The sequence below is a fragment of the Fundulus heteroclitus genome, chromosome 12, assembly GCF_011125445.2.
Source record: "Fundulus heteroclitus isolate FHET01 chromosome 12, MU-UCD_Fhet_4.1, whole genome shotgun sequence".
NCBI lineage: Eukaryota > Metazoa > Chordata > Actinopteri > Cyprinodontiformes > Fundulidae > Fundulus > Fundulus heteroclitus.
The window spans coordinates 10,992,170-11,015,902 of record NC_046372.1 but is presented as its reverse complement, the minus strand read 5'-3'; the positions used below and the strand labels follow the sequence as shown (position 1 = coordinate 11,015,902).

The following is a 23,733-nucleotide window of genomic DNA, read 5'->3' as shown; positions in this document are numbered from 1 at the left end:
GGCTTTAAAATTCCCAGGTGGTTCGTGTCTTACACTTTGTTTGTAACTGCGGCAAGAGCTTAATACCCTTGGAGGAGAATCGTTTTGCGCAGCTTCTTGCGTGTGCTGACAACTCCAGCGTACTTCATTGGGCAATGTGATTCAGCCTTAGTGTGTCAAATACAGAGGCAACAAATGAATGAGCATTAAATAAGGCTTCATGAGTCGGGCTGCTGCAATGTTATCAGGGCGTGAAAAATCTTCTTCAGAACCAATCTCAGCTCAAAATGGTGATCTGCACCACAAAATCTACTTTCAGCAGTTATCACTGGTTATTGCAACCGCAAACTGCAGAAAATACGAGCAAAATTGCTCCCTCTGCGTTTACTACCGTTGGCTCATATGTCAGCCTAAAGTAGAAAAGATCCAGCCAATATGGCGGCGATGCAGGATGCGCTCCAGAACATACTAAGGCGTCTAGTATATTTTACCCCGTCCCAATATTTGCACTTTCACCCTTGTGCCCCTCAAATGCGTGTTCCCAACATTTTTGACACTGAGAGCTATTTCATTATTACTGTGTGATACGAAGGGCTTCCTGTACTGACCTTTAAACAAGAAGAATTGGAGCTCACCTTAACTTTATGTAATATAAACATGTTTTTAATGTTTTGTCATTTTAAATCTATGTGAATGCAATTATGATTAAAAAGGAAGAGCAACTAAATAAAGTAACATTTTATATGCAGCTCACTGGAGGGTTGTGCTATTTTTTTTTACAGGCTTGAGGGCCCACATGTGGCCCTTGGGTGCTACCTGGTGTCCACGGCCACCATGTTGGTGACCCCTAGCACAGTATGTCCCGATTCTCCAGAGCGGTATTTAGCCCCGCCCTCTTTGAGCCCTCCATCCATACTTTGAAGTGCATTACCCACAATTCATTGTTTCATGTGACGTTTTGAGGTACAACGTGAGAATATTTGATCTAAAAAGACCTAAAATCCTACTGCCACCTTAAATAAATGAATAATCACCAATTTTACATGGTAGTTGGTTTTATTTATAAAACTGAAACAGTAGCAGCCGGTTTTATTCTATTCTATCTGCTTTGTTGAATTTGTTTGATGTAGTTTCACATTAAAATGTCTGAAAGCACCAAGTTATGTTATGCATGTCTATTTGATGACTTTATTTTACCTGAAAGTGTGTTTCTAAATAAGTAAGCAATCAGTTTTTTTCACCTCACAGCAGCTGCTGATGAAGTTGTAAAAAATAAAGAAATCGTTGTGAAACATATCAAATATCTGTATTAGTTTTTATTCACTTATTTACTGTAACAAAAATGACACATCAGAATGCTGTCGTTATTGAAAGGCACACAACACAGATTTTTTTTGTTGTTATTTTACATTTATATTGGGTGTATGTTTAACAATATTATTTCCCATTCATTTCTCATTTGTGGCAATACCCACCACTCTGCTATGGCCAATCCTCTCAAATTTCTGTTCCTGCACCTTTTAGGTGCAGGTTGGTCAAAAAGTTTCCTATCTAAGGAAATCCAGCAGATTGCATCGAGTCTTTGACAAGTAGCATTCGCCCCCCCCCCCCCCCCCCCCCCCCTCCTCCTGGAGGAGAAGTGAATGCAGTCAGATTCAAATCATTGCGAATTCAGTCATATATACAGTCAAATTCAATAAATTAGAACATATTGAGAAGTTTAAAACCTTTATTCATGTTATTTATGATAACTAATAAAAGCGAAGCATTGAAAACTAGAATATTGCATCAGACTAAAGTAACACTTTTCATGCAGAAATGTTTAATGTATAATAGCAGCTTAAATGATTTTTTTCTTTTCGAAAGGTATTTTTAATCTGACAAACAAGCCTCTTAGAAATTTAAATTCTATTTTATTGAATATGACTGTCTGTGTGTGTGTGTGTGTGTGTGTGTGTGTGTGTGTGTGTGTGTGTGTGTGTGTGTGTGTGTGTGTGTGTGTGTGTGTGTGTGTGAGAGAGAGAGAGAGAGAGAGAGAGATCACAGATTAGATCCAGATAAACATATTTGTATGAATCTTATAGGATTGTCAGTTCTAGTCTGCTACTTTAGTGCTAAAGGACCCACTTCTCTCCTGACTGTGTCAAATCCAGCATAAATATACAGCATGTAGAGGGAGTTGTTTGAACGTTTCTGAAGCAGAATCCTGCACATCAGCAAGTTCCCATGACATAAGATCCTGACGGGTAAAACTCTGAACTGCACTCTTATGTAAGCCAAGCGAAGAGGAAAAAGTTAACCACATGAGGTGACCTGTCAAACAGAGTTTTAAACAAACATGGGACATCCTTCAAAATATTTCATCATCTCTCCTATATAAGTGGGAAATGTTGTTGCACAATCTCATTAAAATCTACCTTTTTTTTTTTTTTTTTTTGGTTGGGAAGTGTTTGCACAATCTGCAATTACGTCCAATGACAATAAAAGCATCAGGCACTGATTGGAGCACGTGTGTCATTGCATGTGTTTCTGTTAGTGTGCATATACAGGACGACCATTAAATCTTTCTCCACAGTTATATTGATGATTGAATGAAAAAATATTTATTGCTTATGATAATCTCATGCTAGAGAGGTAGCTTGATTGACATTGACCTAGAACAAATTCAGAAAGTTCACATCTGACCAGGGATATATGTTGGTATACTTAAATACAAATATATGTCATCTAACCTACAAACATATAGGACTATGATGAAACAAAAATGTAACACACGCAGGTAAAAGATTAAAAGAAACAACAACTAAAAGCAACAACTTTGACAAAGCGTCCTCTGGCACTGATGTTAATGTTAGCTTTAATTTGCAATTTTAGATGTAGCTGCTTCATTCTTCCAATTTAAGTTTTCAAACTTCACAATTTACTAAAATGGCTGGATTTAATTAAAAGATGGACGAGGCCCCCCATGTATGGTTGCTAGCAGTCCCCGACACAGATGTCCTGGCTTCTAATAATCTCTGCTAAATAGGGGATATTGCATTTTAGACCAGTTTTAGTATTTTATATTTTGGACTAGATATGATGAAATGCAGTCCAGATTCCTTAAAACACAAAACAGTGACATAGCTCTTTAGTCTTAACCAATATCTGTGAATCAGGGCCAGTACTCACTCTGCAGGAGCAGGGAAATTTGTTATTTCACTGGAGGTGGTCAGAACAAGAACCAAGTTACTTCTGACACGAGAGATTTCTTATTTCACAAGAACTTACTGGAAGTCCTTAAATTCCTTCCCACCACAGCCTTTGTCACTGTTGTCACCATGCCCACTTCACATTCTGACCAAAAACCTGATGGTTGTGCAACACCACTCCTCCACCACATTGACAGGACACGCAAATAAGTAAAAAAATAAACTGATAGACAGGCTAATCTTTATTTTTTTTTACTGAAATGCTTGTGTGGGTCCTGAAGGGATGCCGCCCTGGGCTAGGAGTCATTTGATCCATAATAAAAACCTCCACTGGGAGCTTAGAGACAAAAACGAAATTGCTCCTTTAATTACAAATGAAAAATGAAAATGTCCGTTTGAAAATGAATTCATGCTGCCTCCCAGCTGCAGGTCTTCAAGATGAAGCTTGGCTTAGGGCTGCGAATTGTGGAGTTTGGCTGGGGAATATGTTTTCACTGAGTACTCCTTTCAGAGCACAGAAACATGCATGTTCAGTGTATTTGGCAATTCTCAATTGTTCTTAGGACTGACAACCCGTCCAGAGTGTCTTTTCTCCGTGTTAAAATGCTGTGCACAGGATAAAGCCGGTACAGATAATAAAAAAAAAAACGTGAAGTAAAATGTCCTGATTGCTCATTGACACCTTACCAGAGCTGCGCAGCTTATTGTGGGAATGCAGCTGTTTGCGCCTAGTTAGGCACAACATTTTGTATTAAGCAGTCTCAGCACACCCTTCAGGTTAAAATGGACGAGCTCCAATTGAAGGGAGCTGTTTCCCAACTCGCACAGCTGTCGCTGCCAGCTCTTTTGGCCTCATTTCTGGGAAGCCTTGGCAGATCTTTTAATTCTTTAACCGCCGAATATAACAATGTTTCTCCACATTTTCTCTGTTAATCAGTAGCTCGTTTAATAACCTATTACACAGTGTGTAGAGTTCCCCTTTGGTAAACCGAAGCACAATTAATCATTTAGTGCTGAACAAACTGAACTTCAATACATGCTCATCACTACGCTGCTTCTCGTAATGTAAATACTGTCTGATGTTTTCTGAAAAGAAAAGAAAAATACTATTAAACAGAACCAGCAAACATGCATAGAGCAAATGCTTACTATTTCATGCAATAAAGTAGCAAAATTAGCCAAAATCCTTTTTATTTGTCACCAGGGATGGAAGTAACATTCACTAAACAATCGGTCCTCTCCATCAGCAATGCCTTAGTCAAGTTTTTCTCCTGTCGAGTGTAGCCCGTGTTTACTTCCTGGTTCCTGAGCCAACAATATGAGAGTTTCCAGGGTTCCCAAAACAGAGCACAGCATTTAGTATTTTATCTTGGTAAAAGAGCAGCAGCCTGCTAACATGGAACCCAGTAAGAGAAGCGGACCAGAAATAGCACAAAATACAACATCGTCATCATCATATCCTGTGTAAGTAAAACATCAGTGTTTCACAGAAACAACAGACAAACAACATATTAGATTGGATTAGATTAGATAGGGGAGTGGTAGCCTAGTGGTTAGAGCATTCTGCTTGGGTCCTGGAGGACCCAAGTTAAATAAAAAGGATGGGTTAAATGCAGAAGTGAATTTCTCTATTGTGAAATCAATAAAGTTCAACTATTAGTATTATTATTCATTGGCAGGCTGTTGTACTGATTTGAGCCACTAGGAGTCATTATTACTTATTGATCCTTTAATCAAGATAGACTCAGAACATTCGAATTCATTCGAACAAAAACAATTTTTCTACATATTTTGAATTTAAAATTTGAAATATGAATGTGAACCAAATAATACTAATGTAAAACTTTAGAATAATCTACAGTGGACATATAATTTCCTATTTTTCCACGTTGTTCCTTGTTAATAGTTCCCCTTGCCTCTTCTCTCTTCATGCTGCTGTCTGACACTTTCTCATTCATCTTGACCCTTAAGCCCTACTACTGCTCTCCTGCTGAAAAGTCAATGACAATGAGCATTTCTACAAAAAAAGAAGAAGAAAAATAACTAAACTAAATGCTCATCAAGCTCCAAGACCGAAGAAGCTTATCTTTGACCTCTGCAAGTTAATATTTAGCTTTTTTTCTGTCCTGAAGCCCCATCAAGGGGGGGAAATCCTGACCTTCCTCCTCACTTTGAGCTACTTCTACATCCTCATCTCCCTCAGCATCCTCAGTCCCGCGATAACTATCCACCTTTCTTTTCTAAGAGATATTCATAAGCACTGACACACATACTTATTTTCCCTAGATGTTTCTGTCATGAACCTCTCTTAAGGCTTCAAAAATCAACATGTGGAGCTTAAGCGGGATTTCAGTCTGAAGAAACTCTATTGCCTACCTCCCATCCAATCAGAGACTCATCCGCCTTCGTTGCAAGCCAATCAGCTTTGAACTGCTCCTCCTCGAAGCCAATTAGCATCCTGGGTTCATCTTAAAAGAACTCCACATCCTCGTCTCGGCCTTCTCCTCAGCGAGCAAGCGGTGGCTTCCATCCCCTTCTCCACCATCGTAGCAAGCTCCTGGCTTTCCTACGGTCCTCTTTCAACCTCGTCCCTATCAGAGTGTAATTCCTCCTGGACTCTTACTGCATTCCCTGTTACATCGTAATCAGTCCGACAGAAGACCACCATGTTGAGCCTGGTTCTGCCAGAGGTTTCTTCCCAAAGGGGAGTTTTTCCTCTCCACTGTCGCTTCATGCTTGCTCATCATGGACAGTTCATGCAAACCTGTGTTTATCAAGTTGGACATCTAGCTCAAACAGATCATAATATGGACTGAACCAAACTTTGTTTATCTCCACTCCACCACCAGTGGAACATCCCTATTCTCATACACCTGCTTATGCATATTGAACTATAATTCAGAGTGAATGTTTCCTGCCGAGGTCTGAGCGCCAAACTCTTAAAATATTGTATCAATAAAATTCTTCTAATTGCCTTTTCTACCCGTGTGAGTTTTTCAGATTTAAAAGCCAACACATATTTCTCACAAAACAGCACTACTGCGCAAAAATGTGTTCTTGGTCACAAAAACTTGTATAGAGAGCTGTATACTGTCTAATCAGTTCCTGCTGTTGAAATCCTTCAAAAGTAATATAATATATAGTTGTAAATGAATCAAGACTTTTACCTCCAGGTTGATGCTACAGAGCTCTGTTTACAAAAACCAGACCCCACAGAGAAAGTTTCCAGATTGAAAGTGCCCAAATTGATACCATGCTTATTTTAACCAAACCAACCAAAGTCAAATTCCCTGTTTGTGCCACAAATCTGACGAATAAAGCTGATGCTAATTTAATATAGCCAGTGATGCATGATGTCCATTTTAATGGATGATGAATATGTTAAAAAAATTAGCTTGATTCAACACATTTATAAGTTTAAATGAGTGAATGTCTAATAAAAGCTCATATGTTCTTCATTTAAATAGACATCATCATGATTATTTCCTCCCAACACCAAAATCAATACTTTTTTACAGTTATGTTATTCCTTAGTTGTTAACTGATGTTAGTGATTTTTTTTTAGACATAAGTTTTCTCCTAACACAGAAGGACTGACAAGATATTGTTGAGAGTGAAAGCAATAGTTGAGGCATATAAAAAGCTGGAATAAATGCGGTGGGATTTTCTTTGAGTCAGTGTAATACTAGTTGTGTCACAGTTGATTTATTTGGCATTAACTTGACTACATATTGTGCACAAAATGATGTTATGACTTGCAGTAAAACTTGTGCGACTCCAAAAATGGACCGTTTCATAGGAGCCTGATACTGATACTGATACTGATCAACCCCATTCTATCTTTTCCTCTTTCTTATGTTACTGTTTTTCACCTTGTTATGACTAGATTTAATGTGTCTGTGTTACAAAATCTGTATAACTCTATGAAAAGAAACCCAGAGGCTGATCAGATTTGTTGGCAATTCCTGGAAGCATTCAGTCTAAAGGCCTTTTTTGACGTAGCAGAGGATGTGGTATTCCAAGTGCAGAACACAATATTGTTTTTAAGAGCAGATGGGTTTCTTGTTAGTGATTTTCACATGCTTAACTTTTTTTTTTTTTTTTCATTTGGACTATTTGACTCATATGCAGAAAATGCAACAGTTTTACTCATGAGTCACTGCAGTTGTTTTCACTTCTGAAAGCTACAGAACATTTGCTGAGGCATGATTTACTGAAGGGGTCATTTAATCTGCACAGAAAAAAAAACAGGAACTCTCATAAATCTTCTCTTTACATAACTCTTGATTTTTTTCATGAAACACTGACTTCCATAGGATAAAAAAAAATCATAACCTCTGAACAGCAAGCCTACTATTAATCATCGTCATAAAAGCTCTGCTGGTGTGTTTTTGTTTGCTTTGTATGAGTGTGACCTTCAGTAGATGCAGCAACCTTTACACTAATTGGCAACCTTACTGTTGATATTTTTTAAAACACCTATTCTGCCAATAGGACAGCACCTAATCTTCCCTTATAACATTGCAGAAGGTTTGAGCAAACAGAGGGATGGATCTTTGACAAGTCCTCTTTGCACGATCTATTTTAATCTTCCTGGGTTCTGGGTCCTCTCTTATACCCTCCTTCTGATTAAACACCATGTTCTCTATAGAAGTTAGATCTGGGGACTGAGATGACCAGATTTTTATTAAAAATCTCCTGGTATTTCATGATGTGGGGTCTTTTGGGCAAGAAAAAGGCCCACAGCATTATATATCCTCCACCATACTTAACAATAGTAATGAAAGGCCTTTGATTATGCATTTAATATCAAATCCAGCAAAAGCTGAGGCTACTCACTCTAGAGCCAATGGCTCCCGCCCACACTTCGCCTGAGCCACTACCAGGATGACTCTGTCTCGCCTCTTTAATACTGAAAAAACACTTAAACATAAGTCCCAGTAATTTACTGGGTACACATTTTTCAGACTGAACAAGGTAGGTTTGAGATGGGGAAAAAATATTTTCTCTGAGCCTCAACATAAACAAATTGCTTTACTTTATCTCTATATATAGTTCAATGAATAAATGCAGCAAAATACGAGGAATACATTTTTTTTTTTTTACAAAATTCATAACAGGGGTACAGATCTTATTTTCATTAAAGTAGGAATAATAATGAAATGCTACCTAAGCTGTCCCCCCAGTGCATTTTATATAACTTAAATAAAAGAAGTGAGTAAATAACCTCACAACAAAGTTGAGCGCAATCTGCACTGTCATGGAGAAACTGTTAAACACAGCAGGGAGTAGAATTACGAAACTGATCTCCAAAATATAACTCTGACTACTAGTATCCCTCAACACAGAGATAGGGTTAAGGAATAAACTCGAAAAAATTTAACACCGCCACACCTTTTTGTTTTACAATCACATGTTTCACTTTCTTTCTTTTTAAATACATTTGCTGTGTAGACTTTGCTGAAGTAACAGGTGCTTATGTATCTGAGATAGCACTTTTTGTTGCAGTTCTATAACAGTGAGCTTTGTCCAACCTAATTGTCAGTGACTAAGAGAAGGGCGTATCTGTCATTTCATGTAAATAAGGAATCAGGAAGCATTAGAAGTTCCCAGAAACTGATTAACTTGATAAAAAAAAGGCAAATTTACACAAATTACAGAAATGCCAGTAATTTCTTATCATGCCAACACACACACAGAAACGTTGGTATGTACATCACTGTGTGGACCTTCCATTGACTTCCATTCATTTTCTATTTCTTTCTATGCCCTGACGTTGAACCCTAACCCTGAAGCTACAGGTACTTATCTAATCCTAAAACTGACCTAAATTTAATTTACACCTTTGCCTTAAACATAAGCCTTAGCCCAATTTGCATTGTGTGGACCTTGCAAAATCTTCTCACAATACCAATTGTCCACACAACATTGTTCTACTGGCCCTCACACCGATAGATATACATGCGCACACACACACACACTGAAAGTACTCAATTTCAAGGTTGGATCTTCAAACATTACTCGGTGTAAGATTGTGTCTCTGCAATAAAATCTAAAGGTTTTTTATTGTTTTTCAACTCTCCTGTCTATACACAAACATACCACAAACTTCAATCAAAATATACACTTAAGGGGAGAGAACAATTCCATTTAAAACATTATACGAGTTTTAAAATAATATTTAAAAACAAAATAAGCCTTACAACATATGAAGAAGCAACACAACAAAGTAAAATGAAAATAAAATTTTGAAAAGAAAGTGGGGCAGCATGTTGGGTTCCTGGGTCTCAAGCCTGTGCTGGAGTTTGTGTGCTCTCCCCATGCATGCTTGGGTTCTTTCTGGGTACTCCAGCTTCCCACAACCGTCCAAAACCATGAGCGAGAGGTTGATTGGTCTCTGTAAATTGTGGTTAGTCATGTGCGTGTGTTTGTGCAGGCATGGTTGTTTGTCCTCTGTGTCCCTGTGTCTATTAATAACCTGTCCAGGATGTTTCCACCTCTCCCCCAAGGACCACTGGAGATAGGGACCAGTCCCTGCCACCGCCAGCGAGGATTAGCGGGTAGCGACACATTGAACGGATAAAAGAAAGTGCAGGACGTACAGAACAGTCAAATGTCTATAGGGTTCCAGTGGAGAGGTTTCAGGTCCAGACTGCCTCTTCCTAAGCTAAATAAGGTTGTTTTTAGACAACATTTTTACTGTTAATTTCATATTTACATTTATGGCACAAGTACTCTCTGTTATTCTCTGTTTTCATTCTCTCCTATCCAGTTAAGAGACCCATACCCCTAATAGTTGGGTTCCTGGTCCATCTTGGATTTAAGTACTTTTGTAGCAACCAGTAACAAGTGTGTTTACTTACACGCAGTATCAGATATCGCCTTTGGGCGCACTTTTCTGCAGGCCTGAATGCCACCAAAGACAGAATGGAGAGACCAAATGCAGATGTGGAAAAGTAAGTTACTGTAGATCTGTTCATGTTTGTTCTGACTGCAGCTGTGTAACAGAGAGGCTTATTGTCAAGCAGACAAAACAAAATGAATAACTGTCAAAATATAAAGCTACATGTTTTCCACTAAAATTAATTCAATGTTCACATTTATGCGCTGCCAATCAGTGAGCTGGAAGAATTAAACATCAATGAGAAGTCTTTATTTTACAATTAATGTTGCAAAAAAACATTTCTTGAATTCCTTTCTCCAATTGTTCTGTTATTATTTTTTTCAGTGTGGAAACCAAGAATTTAGCTTTAAAACAGTACAAAGACATTGAGGCACACTCAACCACTGAATGCTGTGGAAGTTTGGGGTGTTGCGAGGACAACAAAAAGCCACTAAGAGAGAGAAAACAACTGGAAAGGCTAGCCTGGCATTTCCCAGTAATCAAAAACATGTCTCCTTCAATGTGATCTGCAAAAACTCATATTACTGGTAGGATTTTGCTTTTCTGTGGATTGCTCCAGGCACTTGTGTACCAATCATTCAGAAGGATGTTAAAATGTATCATGATGTGATGATTCTTCTTGTGGTTTCTGTATTTGATATGGTTTCCTTTTTTCTCTTCTTTGGTTTTGTAATTATCAGCTCATATAGTGTCTTGCAATTATATTCATCCATCCCGACCTTTGACGTGGTTTGTTGCTTTCCATCCATCCACCCATCTGTGCAGGGTTTTGGGGGCATGTACAGATGCATCCACCTCCTGGTTATGGAGCCTCTAAAATGTTCTGGTGCAATCAGTTTTCTTAGAAATTCACATAACTATTGAAAGTCAACCAATGTGCAATCTAAGCTACAGATGATCTGTCAGTATAAACACACCTTCTCTGAGAGGCTCCAGAGGCTGCAGCACCAGTAAACAAGAGGCTTCACACCATGAAGACCAAGGAGCTCTCCAAACAAGTCAGGGACAAAAGGGTTCACTGCAAAAACAATACTAAAAGTAAATCAAAGTTTCTTGAAATTAGTGTATTTGTCCTTGATTTGAGCAGGTAAATAAGATGGTTTGCCAATGGAATGAGATTTTCTGCACTTAAAATAGGAACAACTCATCACTATCATCTTATTTCAGGTGCAGTATATCTAATTATCTTAGTTTAGGGGTCAAAATACTCATTCCATTCGCAGATAATCTTATTCAGCTGCTCAAATCAAGGATAAATACACTAATTTCAAGACAATTTGACTTATTTTTAGCTCCGTTTTTGCAGTGGAGAGGTAGAGAAGTAAGAGTGTGGTTATAACAAACTATCCAAGTCTTGTTCCTCGGGGCACCATCAAATCTGTCGTTAAATAAAAAGCACATGGTACCACAACAAACCTGTGAAGAGAGGGCCACTGTAGATATCCTCAGGTGCCCTGGTTACTACTTCCTCACTCACCACCAGTCTCCTAATCAGGGCAGCAGTTTGGATACACTAATGACCCAGCCCAGTATATCTGTTATCCTATTTCTCCAGTTCAGCACCAGTTCCTGTTTCACGCTGTTTGTTGGGAAGGTTTGTGGTATTATTTTGTCTTTTATCCTGTTTTCCTGGCAGCTTATTTCACACAGTAGACGCGGTAAACATTCAGTATGCTCTGAACCTGCCTCACGTGAGCCTAAATGTGGCTCTTAAGCCACAGATTCATGAAAGATCTGACCAGCTGAGATGGACCTCACTTTAGTTCCTGCTCTTCCGCTGGATCCATCTGAATACGAGCATTAAGTGTCATGATTTAGGGTTCTGTTTGTCTTGAACTTTTCCGGATTTTCTAGAATCAGCTCTGTCACCTCTCAGCCACAGAAACCATCCAATTAGCTCAGTCCACTCCTCAGTCCCCAGTCATCAGCCCAGACCAGCTCCACCTGCTGCCACCAATCACTTCCTACGGTGCTCACCTGTTCCCCAGCCTTCATAGACCTGCCTCATTCACCCACTCACTGCCAGGTCGTCTCATCACCTCACATGTGCTTTGTTGCCGTGATACTTTCAGCTCTTGTGTGCTCAGCCTGCATCTGATCAAGTCTGGTTCTCCCAGCACTCCTGATCTGTCAGCGTTGAACATTTTCAATAAACCATTTTTAATGTTTTTTGTGTTGGCTAAATTCAGGTTCACAACCCCAAAACCTGACATTAAGATAATTCAACTTTACCTGTGCAAGACTGAGTGCTGCATGTTGTGGTTCTGATAATATCAGAAGAAGATTGTTTCTCATGTCACTTCTGGGGACTTTTCCCCCCAAATCTTCTCCACACAGTTTGAGTCCAGGTCCATGGTGTCAGTGCCTCCATCAGCGTTTTCTTCCTCTTCTCATCAGCTGCTTACCTCACTGTGCTTCAGTAGGGTAGCTTCCACCACAATTATTTACTTTATCACAAACCATTTGCAGTCACGTCTTTATCACCACAGTCCCAAGATATTGTCTATGTCAATTTCCTGCAGTGCTGCATGCCTGACTCTTGCACCGTTGCACACCAGAATCTGACACTACCACACATCCAAGTACAGTGCTACAGAACTAGGCACTGCTCCTCATATCTCTCAATGGTGGTTGAGTATAAAAGGGCCTGTGTTTTTTTTTTTCTATGCTGAAAATTAATTTCCCTCCAAATCTATTAAATTGTGTCTCATTTTGTGGAAACAATAACCATAAATATTTTCAGTAACCACCTATGATGTTTGATACATCAATGTGGAGGTATTTTGACTCACTCTCCTCTGCAGGATTGTTTTAACTCAGCCACACTGGAGGGTCCTTGACATAGCTCTCAACTCTCACGCATTGACCGTGTGACACACGCATTTCATCAATTGCACACGCTCACACGCATTACTTTGAAAATCTCAATCTTACAATCAAAATCTCACTCTTGAAACGCACGCGTACGGACGCTTCGCGTCATGGCGGAACCAATTTGCGGTACAATGGTTTCCGCACGTCCAGTAGTAGAGGGAACACAGCTGCAAGGACCGCCGCCGCGCAAACAAGTTTCCCTCATCCAAAGTGAAACACTTCTACTAGTCATCCAGCTCACTTCGCCTTTCAGTCACTACCCAGTCGGTCTGCATGTCACTCCCTGGTGTCATTTCTGGTTGTCCCTCTCCTGCCACCAGTCTAACACCAGTAAGATTTGTTCACTTTTCAGCCACCAGTCACCATCCAATCAGCTTCAGTTTACTTTCAATCACCACCCTTCCCCTGATTACTTCCACCTGTTATCTGCAATTAGTGTTTCACTCCGGTCACCTGTTTATCCTTCTATTTATACCTGCCTTCACCATCTGATCAGGGCCGGATCATTACGAGCCAATTGGTGAGTCATATCCAGCGTCTTTGTTCTGATTGCCTGTAGATACCGACTCGCTTTGCCTCTAGACATCTGAGCCGGCCCGATCCCTGTTAACCTGCTTTTCCCTGTACTATCTGAGCTCGCCTGACCCCCGTCTGTTATCTTGCCTGTTGTGTACCGAACCGGACCTGCTACCTGACCACCGAGCCTGCCTGACCTCGTTTAGCCTGTAAGCCTGCACTGATATCGACCCTCGGATCTGTTTTGTAACTCTGAGCCCGGATTCCGCTCTGGACTGTCCTGCTTTTCTGATAACCCGTTTTTTTTTTTACTCGGATCTGTACCTAACAGGCACTATCAAAAACAGCATTTTACATTTCCCCCAGTTATCTTTGTCTAATATTAACATTTGTTTGATGAGCTGAGGCATTTACTGTGTGAAAAAGAAAGAAAAGCGAAGAAATCTGTTGGGAGGAAACTTGTTCTTGCATTGCTGTGTCTTTGTAACGTTTGTTTTCTCTGCTAAAAGTGCATCAGTGATGCAGGAGCGCATAAAAGTGAACAAAATAAACTCGCAAATAAACAATGGGCACACGTTGGTGTCATTTCTATGCTTTTTTATTTTGTTTTACAGAATCGAACAGACTTAAAACAGTAAAATTATTTCCTTGAATACTGCACGGCAGCTTTCTTTTTCATGCACGGAACATAAAAGAAAATACAAACAGTGAAAACAAATGACTCTGTGTTGTTTGTACAATATTTCATGATCTCAGGCAAGTGAAAGGCTCCCCAGCTGGGTCAGAGCAGTTGTTGAGCTCTTTGGTCGTTACATAATAACCCCTCATACACTCTGTGATGATAGGGAACAACTATCTCGTTCTGGGTGAAATAAATCAGTGTTTTGGTTTCACTACACTCTGACCCCAGGGTAAAACATAATTTGAGCACCGTTATGGACTCTGAGGCTCTCGGCGGTGACAGATGACAGCTCCTAGGTTCCGCTCCGGTCCTGCGGTTATAATCTGTTTCCAACTTATTTCCTTTGTGCTTCCTGCGTCAGTCTTCAGACCCTCCTGCGCGTTTGTTTTGAGAGTCTTTGCCGAGTGTCTTCAGTGTCGCGGGGCCGCAGCCCCGCTTTCACGGAGTTCCTTCTGGACGGGCCTGAAAATAAACATTTGTGCTTTGGGAAAGCAATTAAGTTCATAATTATAAGCCAATGAAAGCATCTAAAGTCAGAATCATACATGAGACACTTTCGACTCCCACCGGAGTTGCTTCTTCATGTTTATATCTGAAGAATGAATCAGGGTCGGTCGGTTCACTTCCAGGAGCTGATGATGAATCAGGGCGTTAGAGTATCTTGGCGAAAAATAACTGAGTTTGTTTGTCTTTGCTTTTCCTCTTTAAAGGCACACACATTAAAGATGTCTTGATTGTTCATTTGCTGATATTTTATCACAACTGTATAATCAGATTGCAAAAGAAGCAACACGACTTTAGTTGATATAAACAGTCTGAAACGGATTGGGATTAGCCTAATGACTGAAGTTGCCGATTCTACCTCTTTTGAGTAAATTCGACTGCTCTTTTGTATTTTTTACTGAGTTTAGTTTTCTGAAAGTTTTATGAAGACATATGTTCAGAGTCTGAACTACCTTGTTAACATTTAGCTTTGATTCTGACTCAGTTCTTGTAAACTGTAACATGTCTCATTAACCAGATTTCAGATTACTTTAATTTAGCCTGTTGATAAGAAAACCTTTTCTTACTGTGCAAATAGGCTACATTTGTTTTTAGTGTTTTCCTAAGTTTCTTATTGATGTTTGAATTTTATCCGATAATTGCTGGACCTTAAGGCTAAACACTGTTTCCCGAACTAAAACATATTACAGGTTATAGTTGTGTCTCATCAAACCTTGCTTGTGCGCATCACCTTCATGCGCCCAGATCTTTTCTGGTGGCCACAGTCGCCCCCAGACATGTTTACTTAATTAAAAACGGCTCATTTTGTGGGTTAAATTGTCAGCATGCTTGGTCTTCTTCCTCTCTATGTGTAATTCCCGTAATCGATCCGATTGAACAGACCTAAATTGCCTTTTAATCTGCAAACTTGTTCTGTTTAAGACTGAAAGCCACACATTTGGCAGTGGGATTTCCGAAATAGTAGAAATCCAAGTTGACTTTTGACTTTGAGGAAAGTTATGACAAATCCCTAAAAATCTCTGCTCTGCTGTCTTACAAATATAAATAACTTCGTGCATTCTAGCTGACCTAAAACTTCAGTCTGATTCAACATCAGACAATGTGAGAAATTCCTTTTATGTCTTTTAATGCACTCCATGCAAACATCACGTTTCAATTGAATGCTAGGAAAGAAGCAGACTTGTAGTTTTGGTTGGCAGAGTTTATGAGCAAACAGAGCAAAATGCTCAACTTGAGCATGCAAACCGGTCCTTTTAATGGAACTGCAATGTTTTTGAACCAAAGACGGAAAGACAAATCCAATCTGAGTGGGATCGGTAGCTGCAGTTTGCTTCAGCGATCAAGAGATGGTGATAATGAGCTTTGAAGACCAAACCTTTGAATCTATGTTGAAAGTAATAGGCGATAAATGCTGCATGTGAACTCCAGCATTGAGCCCCTGTGGATGGTCTTGACCAACTATCTGCCTCTGTGTTGTATAAACTTCTTCCTTCAATGTTGACAAATCTCAAAGATCTCGAAATTTGAACTGATTTACCGCAGCCAGTTTGTTTGGATTGGCAGGACAAAGAGGCTTGAAAGGTTTCTGGAGTTTTTTTCTGAACGGATTGCTGATATGCATCCTACAAACACATCCTGACCTACCACCATTAAAGGTCACACAGTAATGTGCTCCTCTCTACTCTTTTTGTGTGGTTTTATAACCTTGACTGATCTGCAGCTGACTGGCTTTCCTTGTCTGCGAGTTTCATTATGTAACAGCTGGTTCTCAACATTGATTTGGTGTCACATTTTATGAATTACTGCAGCAAAAACAGTTTTCCCTCCTTTACACATTAACCAGGGAGGAGTATATTTCATTAAATAAATTATTAGGTCCCAATAAAGTGCTAAAAAAAAAAACAATGGGAACAGGGTGAAGCTTTATAAACACCTGTTGGGTTTAAAATCATTCTGTAATGATGGATTCCAACAGTAGGTGTGTGTATAAAACATTTATTGTGTCCATTTTGAAGTGCAAACATCAGTAGTAAAATTCAGAGGCCGAGAGGCAAACACTGGAGGCAGAAAGTCACAAAGGGAGAGAGAAAGGAAAAGGATCCAGGGTTTCACCGTGCCACCATAGCAGTCAAAACGTGTCCTGCACAGCCAAAAGAAACTTTGCCAAAAACCTGAGAAACAGAAACACTTCAGAGAGAAAATGAACACAGGATAATGGCCCAACCTGCTGCCAAGTCTTTGCTGCAGTAGACAGCGGCTATAAGTTTGAAAAATGTTGAGGTTAAAAAGCTTCATGAAGCACAAACAGTATTTTTATGTTTATTTTATGTTTTGTACTATTTTAACCCCCCCCCCCCCCTTCTGTTTAAAAGCTTCTATCGTTTATTCAGCAGTCAGCAGCCCAACAAAACAACAAGCTTTGAGTTAATGTTCTCACAGACACCATGTTACATCCCACCCAGCATTTAACACAAATGTGTGACAGCTGCAGAGGGACAAACAAAGGAATGATCAGGAGTAAATTCATGAAAAGCCTCAGTCTCAGCCTCTGAGTGACGCAACCAGGATTCATCCTCCAGTAAATGGTTGTAAGCCTGTGAGCAGCAGCAGCAGTCTGAAGCTGAATCCAATGACAATGAGTCCCTCTGCTGGTTATAGTGAGGATGAATAAAAAATACAACCACAAAAGGCATTTTTTCCTCCAATTTGCAAAGCCACGTTTTTTTTTTCATTGATCTAAAGACATTTTAATAGTTTAAGATGCTTCACTTTGTTTTTCTCATAGTTTTCTAATGTGAAGTCAATGACAGGTGACATTTAGATATATTATTATTTTGTTAGCTCTAATCTTGCATTTGTTATTGTTTGATACTTCATTTTTTTTTTAGGATTTTGAGTTTTAAAAATTATCAAAATAGTCAGGGCAACAAAATATTATATAGTGCTTAGTCTTTTTTTTTTTTAACTCGCCCTAATTTACAACTCCTTACCTGTTCACTGAGATAAAATAAAAAATATGACCAATTATCTATTATTCAAAGACACTTATGTTAGTAAATTTTCTTTTTTACTTAAAAATCTAAAATATGCTTCAATCTAAACAAGAAGACCCCCCCAAAAACATTAGCTTCCATTTTGAATCATTAGATTGCACCTAATTGAGAGATAAATAAATCCACAAAAAATATTATATTGCTGGTTGTTTATGGTTATAATTTATGTTTTCACAGTGACCTTACAAAGTGTGTGCGTGCATCATTGTTTGTGTTTGCCCAGTAATACAGGGACCACCTGTCCCCATATTATGTCCCACTCCTATGCGGACCCCCATACCTTTTATTCAAGGTGAGACCTATATTTACACATTTTCTCACAAAGATGTGTGACTGAAAAACACAGTTCAATTGTATTATTGTTCTGATTTGACTTGTTGGTGAAAGGAGACACAACCCCCAAAGCAGATTAAGGACACAATAATGTTTTAATGAATCAAAAAAAAAAAAAAAAAAACTGCCAGCACAGAGCAAACACAAAAAATAAAATAAACCTCGAAACAAACTCAAAGATCTGGCGCTGACCGTTGAAAACAAGAGGCGGGTCTATGACGGACTGAGTAATAATGATGAAGTGCCAGAGAGAGGCAGGAGGATTTATGGGCATGTAGAGGTACTGAGCTGTGAAAGACAAAAGCAAAAAACAAAGGTGGAGCCTGTGGAAGTATCTCCAGATTTAAATCAATGGTCATGACCCTCTCTGGAATTACCAGAATTAATTATACTAAAAAAAGATGCAGATGCATGAATCTATTTGCCACAAATTGATACTAATCATTTTTTTCCTTCATTTGTCTCTGAACAGTGATCAGCAAACGAATTTGTGAAATACCAAAGACCAATTTTTCTGTTCATGTAATCCATCGAAACCATGAACTTCCACAGTTTTTAGTCTATAAATGCATCAAACAGCAGCATGTGCTTTGATGCACTTTTTGAGATCATTAAAAATTAGATAGCCAGTAGAGACATATACTTTGATGTATTACTTGTGATAATCATGTAATTCCTTCAATTTCTGTAGTATTCAGAGCTACTACATGTGTCAAATAACCCAAAACCCCCTTTTAGTTTCTCCTTTTTATCTTATAGTTGCAATCACAATTGGTCAAATTGGAATTGGCCGGTCTAGACTTTCAAGAAAACCAGAAATCATTATCAGTGAAAGACTGGTCTGAAAAAGAAAGACTATGGCAACTTTACCTTTAATAACAACAACTAAAATGATCAGTCTGTTGGTGGAGATTAAAATTGTTTGTAAAAATATTATTTTTGCTGCTGAATAAATCAGATTAATCAAGAAACAAATCTATAAAGAAACATAATTTGCAGCTCACCAGTTAAAGAATACACAGTTGCATAGTTTAAGCTGTTAATGATAATAATATTCATAATACAATTTCAGAAGATGCAGTTAATTAAATAAGCATTTTAATTGTTATTACATCTTAATGATTCTTCATATATTATCTGTGAAGAAAAGAAATATATAACTGTTAAAATTAAGGAACAGAGGATCAGGAATTTTGTGTCCCTAATGTCGATCTACGTGACATAAGAATTATGTAAAATAATAATAATAATAAATAATAATAATAATAAAATTGATGTTATGTATGCTTTTAAACAATGTAGCTTTGGAGTGCTAGACTGTGGATTCCCCTGAAGTCCCTCCAGGTTTGACTGAGAGGTTTGTCCTGTAGAGAGAACAAAGGAAAAAATACAGCATATTTTAATTGTATTTTTACAAGTCAAACCTTTTCACATTTTGTCATGTTACACCCACAAACTATATAATCAAGAAATGCTTGAGAGAATAGAGCTTAACTGTGAAGTGAATGGTAAATTATACATGTTTTTTTTTCCCCAAAAGAATCTGAAAACTGTCATGAGCATTTCTATTTTGCTCCTTGTGATCTAATAGGCAGTTGTTCTGTGAAGGGCAAAAATGTTTTTTGGAGAACAACAGAGAAGAGAAGACGGCTCACCCGATACTACCATCTAATGTTAAACAGATTACTGGATCAATGTTTGCTTCTGTGCTTCTTTGTCTCTCTTGTTGTGTCTCTGCTCTGTCTTCTGTAACCCCCAGTCGGTCGAGGCAGATGACCGTTCATACTGAGCCCGGTTCTGCTGGAGGTTTTCCTTCCCGTTAATGGGGAGTTTTTCTTCCCACTGTCGCTTCATGCTTGCTCAGTATGAGGGATTGCAGCAAAGCCATGTACAATGCAGATGACTCTTCCTGTGGCTCTACGGTTCCCCAGGAGTGAATGCTGCTTGTCGGGACTTTGATGCAATCAACTGGTTTCCTTATATAGGACATTTTTTGACCAATCTGTATAATATGACCCAATCTGTATAATATGATTGAACTTGACTTTGTAAAGTGCCTTGAGATGACATGTTTCATGAATTGGCGCTATATAAATAAAATTGAATTGAATTGAATTGAATTGAATTGAATTGAATTGAACAGCGGACAAACAGCATCATTAAGACTGACAGGCTGTGACAGGAGGGCTTTAATGACACAAGAGGCCCGTGGTGACTCTGGAGGAGCTGCAGAGATCCAAACCTAAGAATCTGTCAACAAGACAGCTATTGGTCACGCACTCCACAAGTCTGACCTTTACAGAAAGGTGGCAAGATAAGGACGCAGCAAACATGTGAAAGAAGGTGAAGCGAGAATGTAACTTTTTATCTGTGGTGAAAAACCAACACTAAACATTACCCTGAACACTCTGCGCCTGGTTTCTCTTCAGCAGGGGCAGAGAAACTGGCCAAAGTCAGTCGGAGAAATGGACGGCGCTAAATACAGAGAAACCCTGGAAGTAAATCTGCTGGAGACTTAAAAAAAATACTTGCAACTAATCTAGAGCGAGGTACACCTATTCAGTTGTTTTTAGAGCGACAAATGAATCAGTCAGATGAAAGCCTATTCAGGAGCTCACTGAAAAATGTCACTTTTATCCTTGTCTGGTTGATCCGTTGCGTGTTACAAGCAGCATGAAGGGTTGCTGCTCGATCGCACCCTTTCCTCTAGATGTCCCCTCCTCAAATCAGTAGATGAAAAGCCATTCATTACCGTCAATGAGGTCAGAGCAGCTGTTGCAGAGCGGGGGCCCCGTCCCCCCCATCCCCACCCCGACCTCCCAAGGGCAGCCCCTGAGCTCTGGCTCTTGCTCACGCTGCCAGCTCATCACTCCCCTGCAGCCACAGGTCAGCTTAATCAAGTTTCACCGGAACACCCTGGAATCAGTTACAAGGTAGGAATAAATTAAAGATGCCCACTAAAAAGAAAAAAAGAAAAAAAAAAAACGTGTCAAAGAGCAGAGGGGGGAAACCGAAGATGCAGATGACGACGACCCAGGGGACGAGGAACCCGAGCCAAAGAAGAAAGGTAAGCAGGCGAGTGAATCAAAGAACGCTGGAAGATTGAAGAAGAAGTCTGAGGAAGGCAATGAAGGAGACGTGAAGTGAGGAGCACCTGGAAGACAGGAAAAGAGCAAGAAGAGGTCTAATCCAAAAAGGAGAGCAGGAAGGAGTCGGGCTACGAAAGGACACGATAATGAGTCCCTGGGTGGAAGGGGAGCAGGAAAAAAGTCCCTGATGTGATCGAGACAGCCGAGAGGGCCTCAAAGAAGTTCTCTGTCAGAGACGAGATGGGATCAAAGAGCAAAAGCAAAAAGGGTGGCGACCAGGCCGCTGGGGATGAGGAGGAGGGGAAAAAGAAAAAGAAAGACAAGAAGAAAAAAGGCTCACAGAGAGGCGATAGTGACGAAGACACAAAGAAGACAAAAGGGAAGAAGAAAAAGATTGAAAACTATGTTGAAATCTACGAGAACGAGCTCCGCAACTATGAGCCGGACCAACTTGAGAACTACGAGGACGAATACCACAAAAACAAAGGTGATTTCTTTTATTTTTATTCCATCTCAACCTGTCAAATGTAGCTTAAACTACCTGAAGGGCTTACTCAGATAAAACATCAGCATTTACAGAAATGGCTGCATATGAATCAAGGACAATTTTACGCATGTTTGAGACATTTGACCCTGAAAGGAGAGGAAAATGAGATGACATGAAGTCTGAGCGCCTCTAGTCATGTGTCGATGGATTAGTTTAATGTTCACGGTAACCTTACACTGATAGAAGTGGTAGACTCGATCGCATGTAATCGTCAAACCCTATCTACATGACACTTGTCACTAAGCATTACAAAGTGGTGCTTTCACATCCATCACAGGAGGCCTTCATGCTGCAAGACCAAGCCAACTTTGACAGACAAATTAATTTCAACGGCTGTTTTAAAACGACTTGAGTGAATTCAGAAACCAGTGCAAAATACTTTGTTTTTTTTGCTAATTAAATTTCCGGAGTTAATTTGTATGATTTCTGCTTGTTAACCTTTGAATGTGAAGCATCTGTTGGAAACTTCCACAATCATTGAAACAGCGACAACATAATTTTATTTAATACTTAGAAAATGTATTTGATTGTAAGATTATTATTTATTTTAAACAATCAGGCCCACCTCACTAGAAGAGAGGATTTATATTGCAAGCAACTCAGGAGGTCTCTTTTTTCCTTTTTTCTTTCTCCTTATTACCAGCTGTCAGCAGATGGTATTTTTGCACACAATCTGGTCAACACCTTGATCTTTAAAAATGCCAAGCAGTTTGCTCTGGCTTAATTGTACCTAAGTATAAATTTATATAATGTGGTAGGAAGATATACAATGATACTTCAACCTACACGTTTTCATATATAGAAGAAAGGAATGTAATATATCAAGATGTGTAATGTAATTTTGCTTGAACTAAAACTTAGCCTAAACTAATACTGGCAGGCTTTTGCTTAAATGAATGCATAACTTTTTGCTCAGTGAGGGTATTTTAAAACCGATCGACATGAGTGTTTTCTTTCAGAATTGTTTGCTTGTGATCCTGAGTTTGCCCACATTAAGCACCTGCAAATACAGTTGAGTATGTTCCATAAATATAAAAAAGCCACTCATCTCAGTTCAAATGGCCTCCAGCAAGTAATAAAAAAATAAATAACATGTGAGAGTAAGAGCAGTAATTTGAGAAAATTAATTTTGTTTAATTAACCCAATTCATAACACTTTACTCGTAGCCCTTTACAAAAAAAAAAAAAAAAAAAAAAAGCAAAGCAAATTCAATGCAATCATGCAGACAGATTCCAAGTCAAGTACATCCCATTTGGTACTAGATATCAAACAGTCCAGTCAAGTTCAGCTTATTATTCAAATTGGTTAAAAAGTTTTATGTCTCTACTCGCTCAAAGGTTGATTCTACTTAACTGGAACGTTTCTCATCCCCCTTCACATGTCTGTTGGGTACATGAGGTGATTTACAATCTTAAAGTTAAAAAAGTTAGGTTTAATCTTAGAGGCTCCATTAATGTATTTCATGCCACATGGGATCCCTTCTTACAGTATTTTCACTCTGTAAATGCTCAAGATATAGTAGACGACTGAATGTCTCATCTCTAACATTATTATTTTTCTCATTATGTATTTTTCAACATATTTAGTCGTTGGGAAATAATACAAAAAAAATACAATCATTATTAATAGCCTACCCCTTTTTTATTTAATTTAATTTAATTTAATGTATTTATTGTTTGGCCTGTGGCTGGGGTGAGAGGGTTGTGCGAGGTGGTTTTTGACATTCAGAATTTTCAGGTTATTATATTCTTCCTACTTTTGAATCTGGCATAACAATGTCTGTTTTGTTAAGTTAAAAATGTTCAATAAATAAAGATGGGGGAAAAAAAGTTTTATATCTGAGGCTCAGTGTGAACAACCATCTGCCACGACCGACTGGGGGTTAGAGAAGACAGAGCAGAGACACATAAAAATAAAAAAACAGAAGCACCAAACCAGGAATATATTAGTGTTAAAGAAATTAAAAAAGGTAATGGCTGGACAAACTCTTTTAGTGGCTTCATCAAGGAAATGAACACAGTTAATTCGGCAGAGGCGCTCGGAGTCAGTTTTCAAGCACA

At 38.9% G+C, this 23,733-nt stretch overlaps 1 protein-coding gene across 1 annotated transcript in view; it reads left to right on the top strand.

The window, feature by feature from the left end:
• The first annotated feature begins 20,897 nt into the window (after positions 1-20,897).
• Positions 20,898-23,733, top strand: part of loxhd1b (lipoxygenase homology domains 1b) — a 40,637-nt gene continuing 37,801 nt past the window's right edge. Inside the window, exon 1 of the mRNA XM_012870055.3 lies at positions 20,898-21,612. Coding sequence (XP_012725509.2) covers positions 21,366-21,612 — 247 coding nt within the window. The 5' untranslated portion in view covers positions 20,898-21,365. The remainder of the gene's footprint in view (positions 21,613-23,733) is intronic.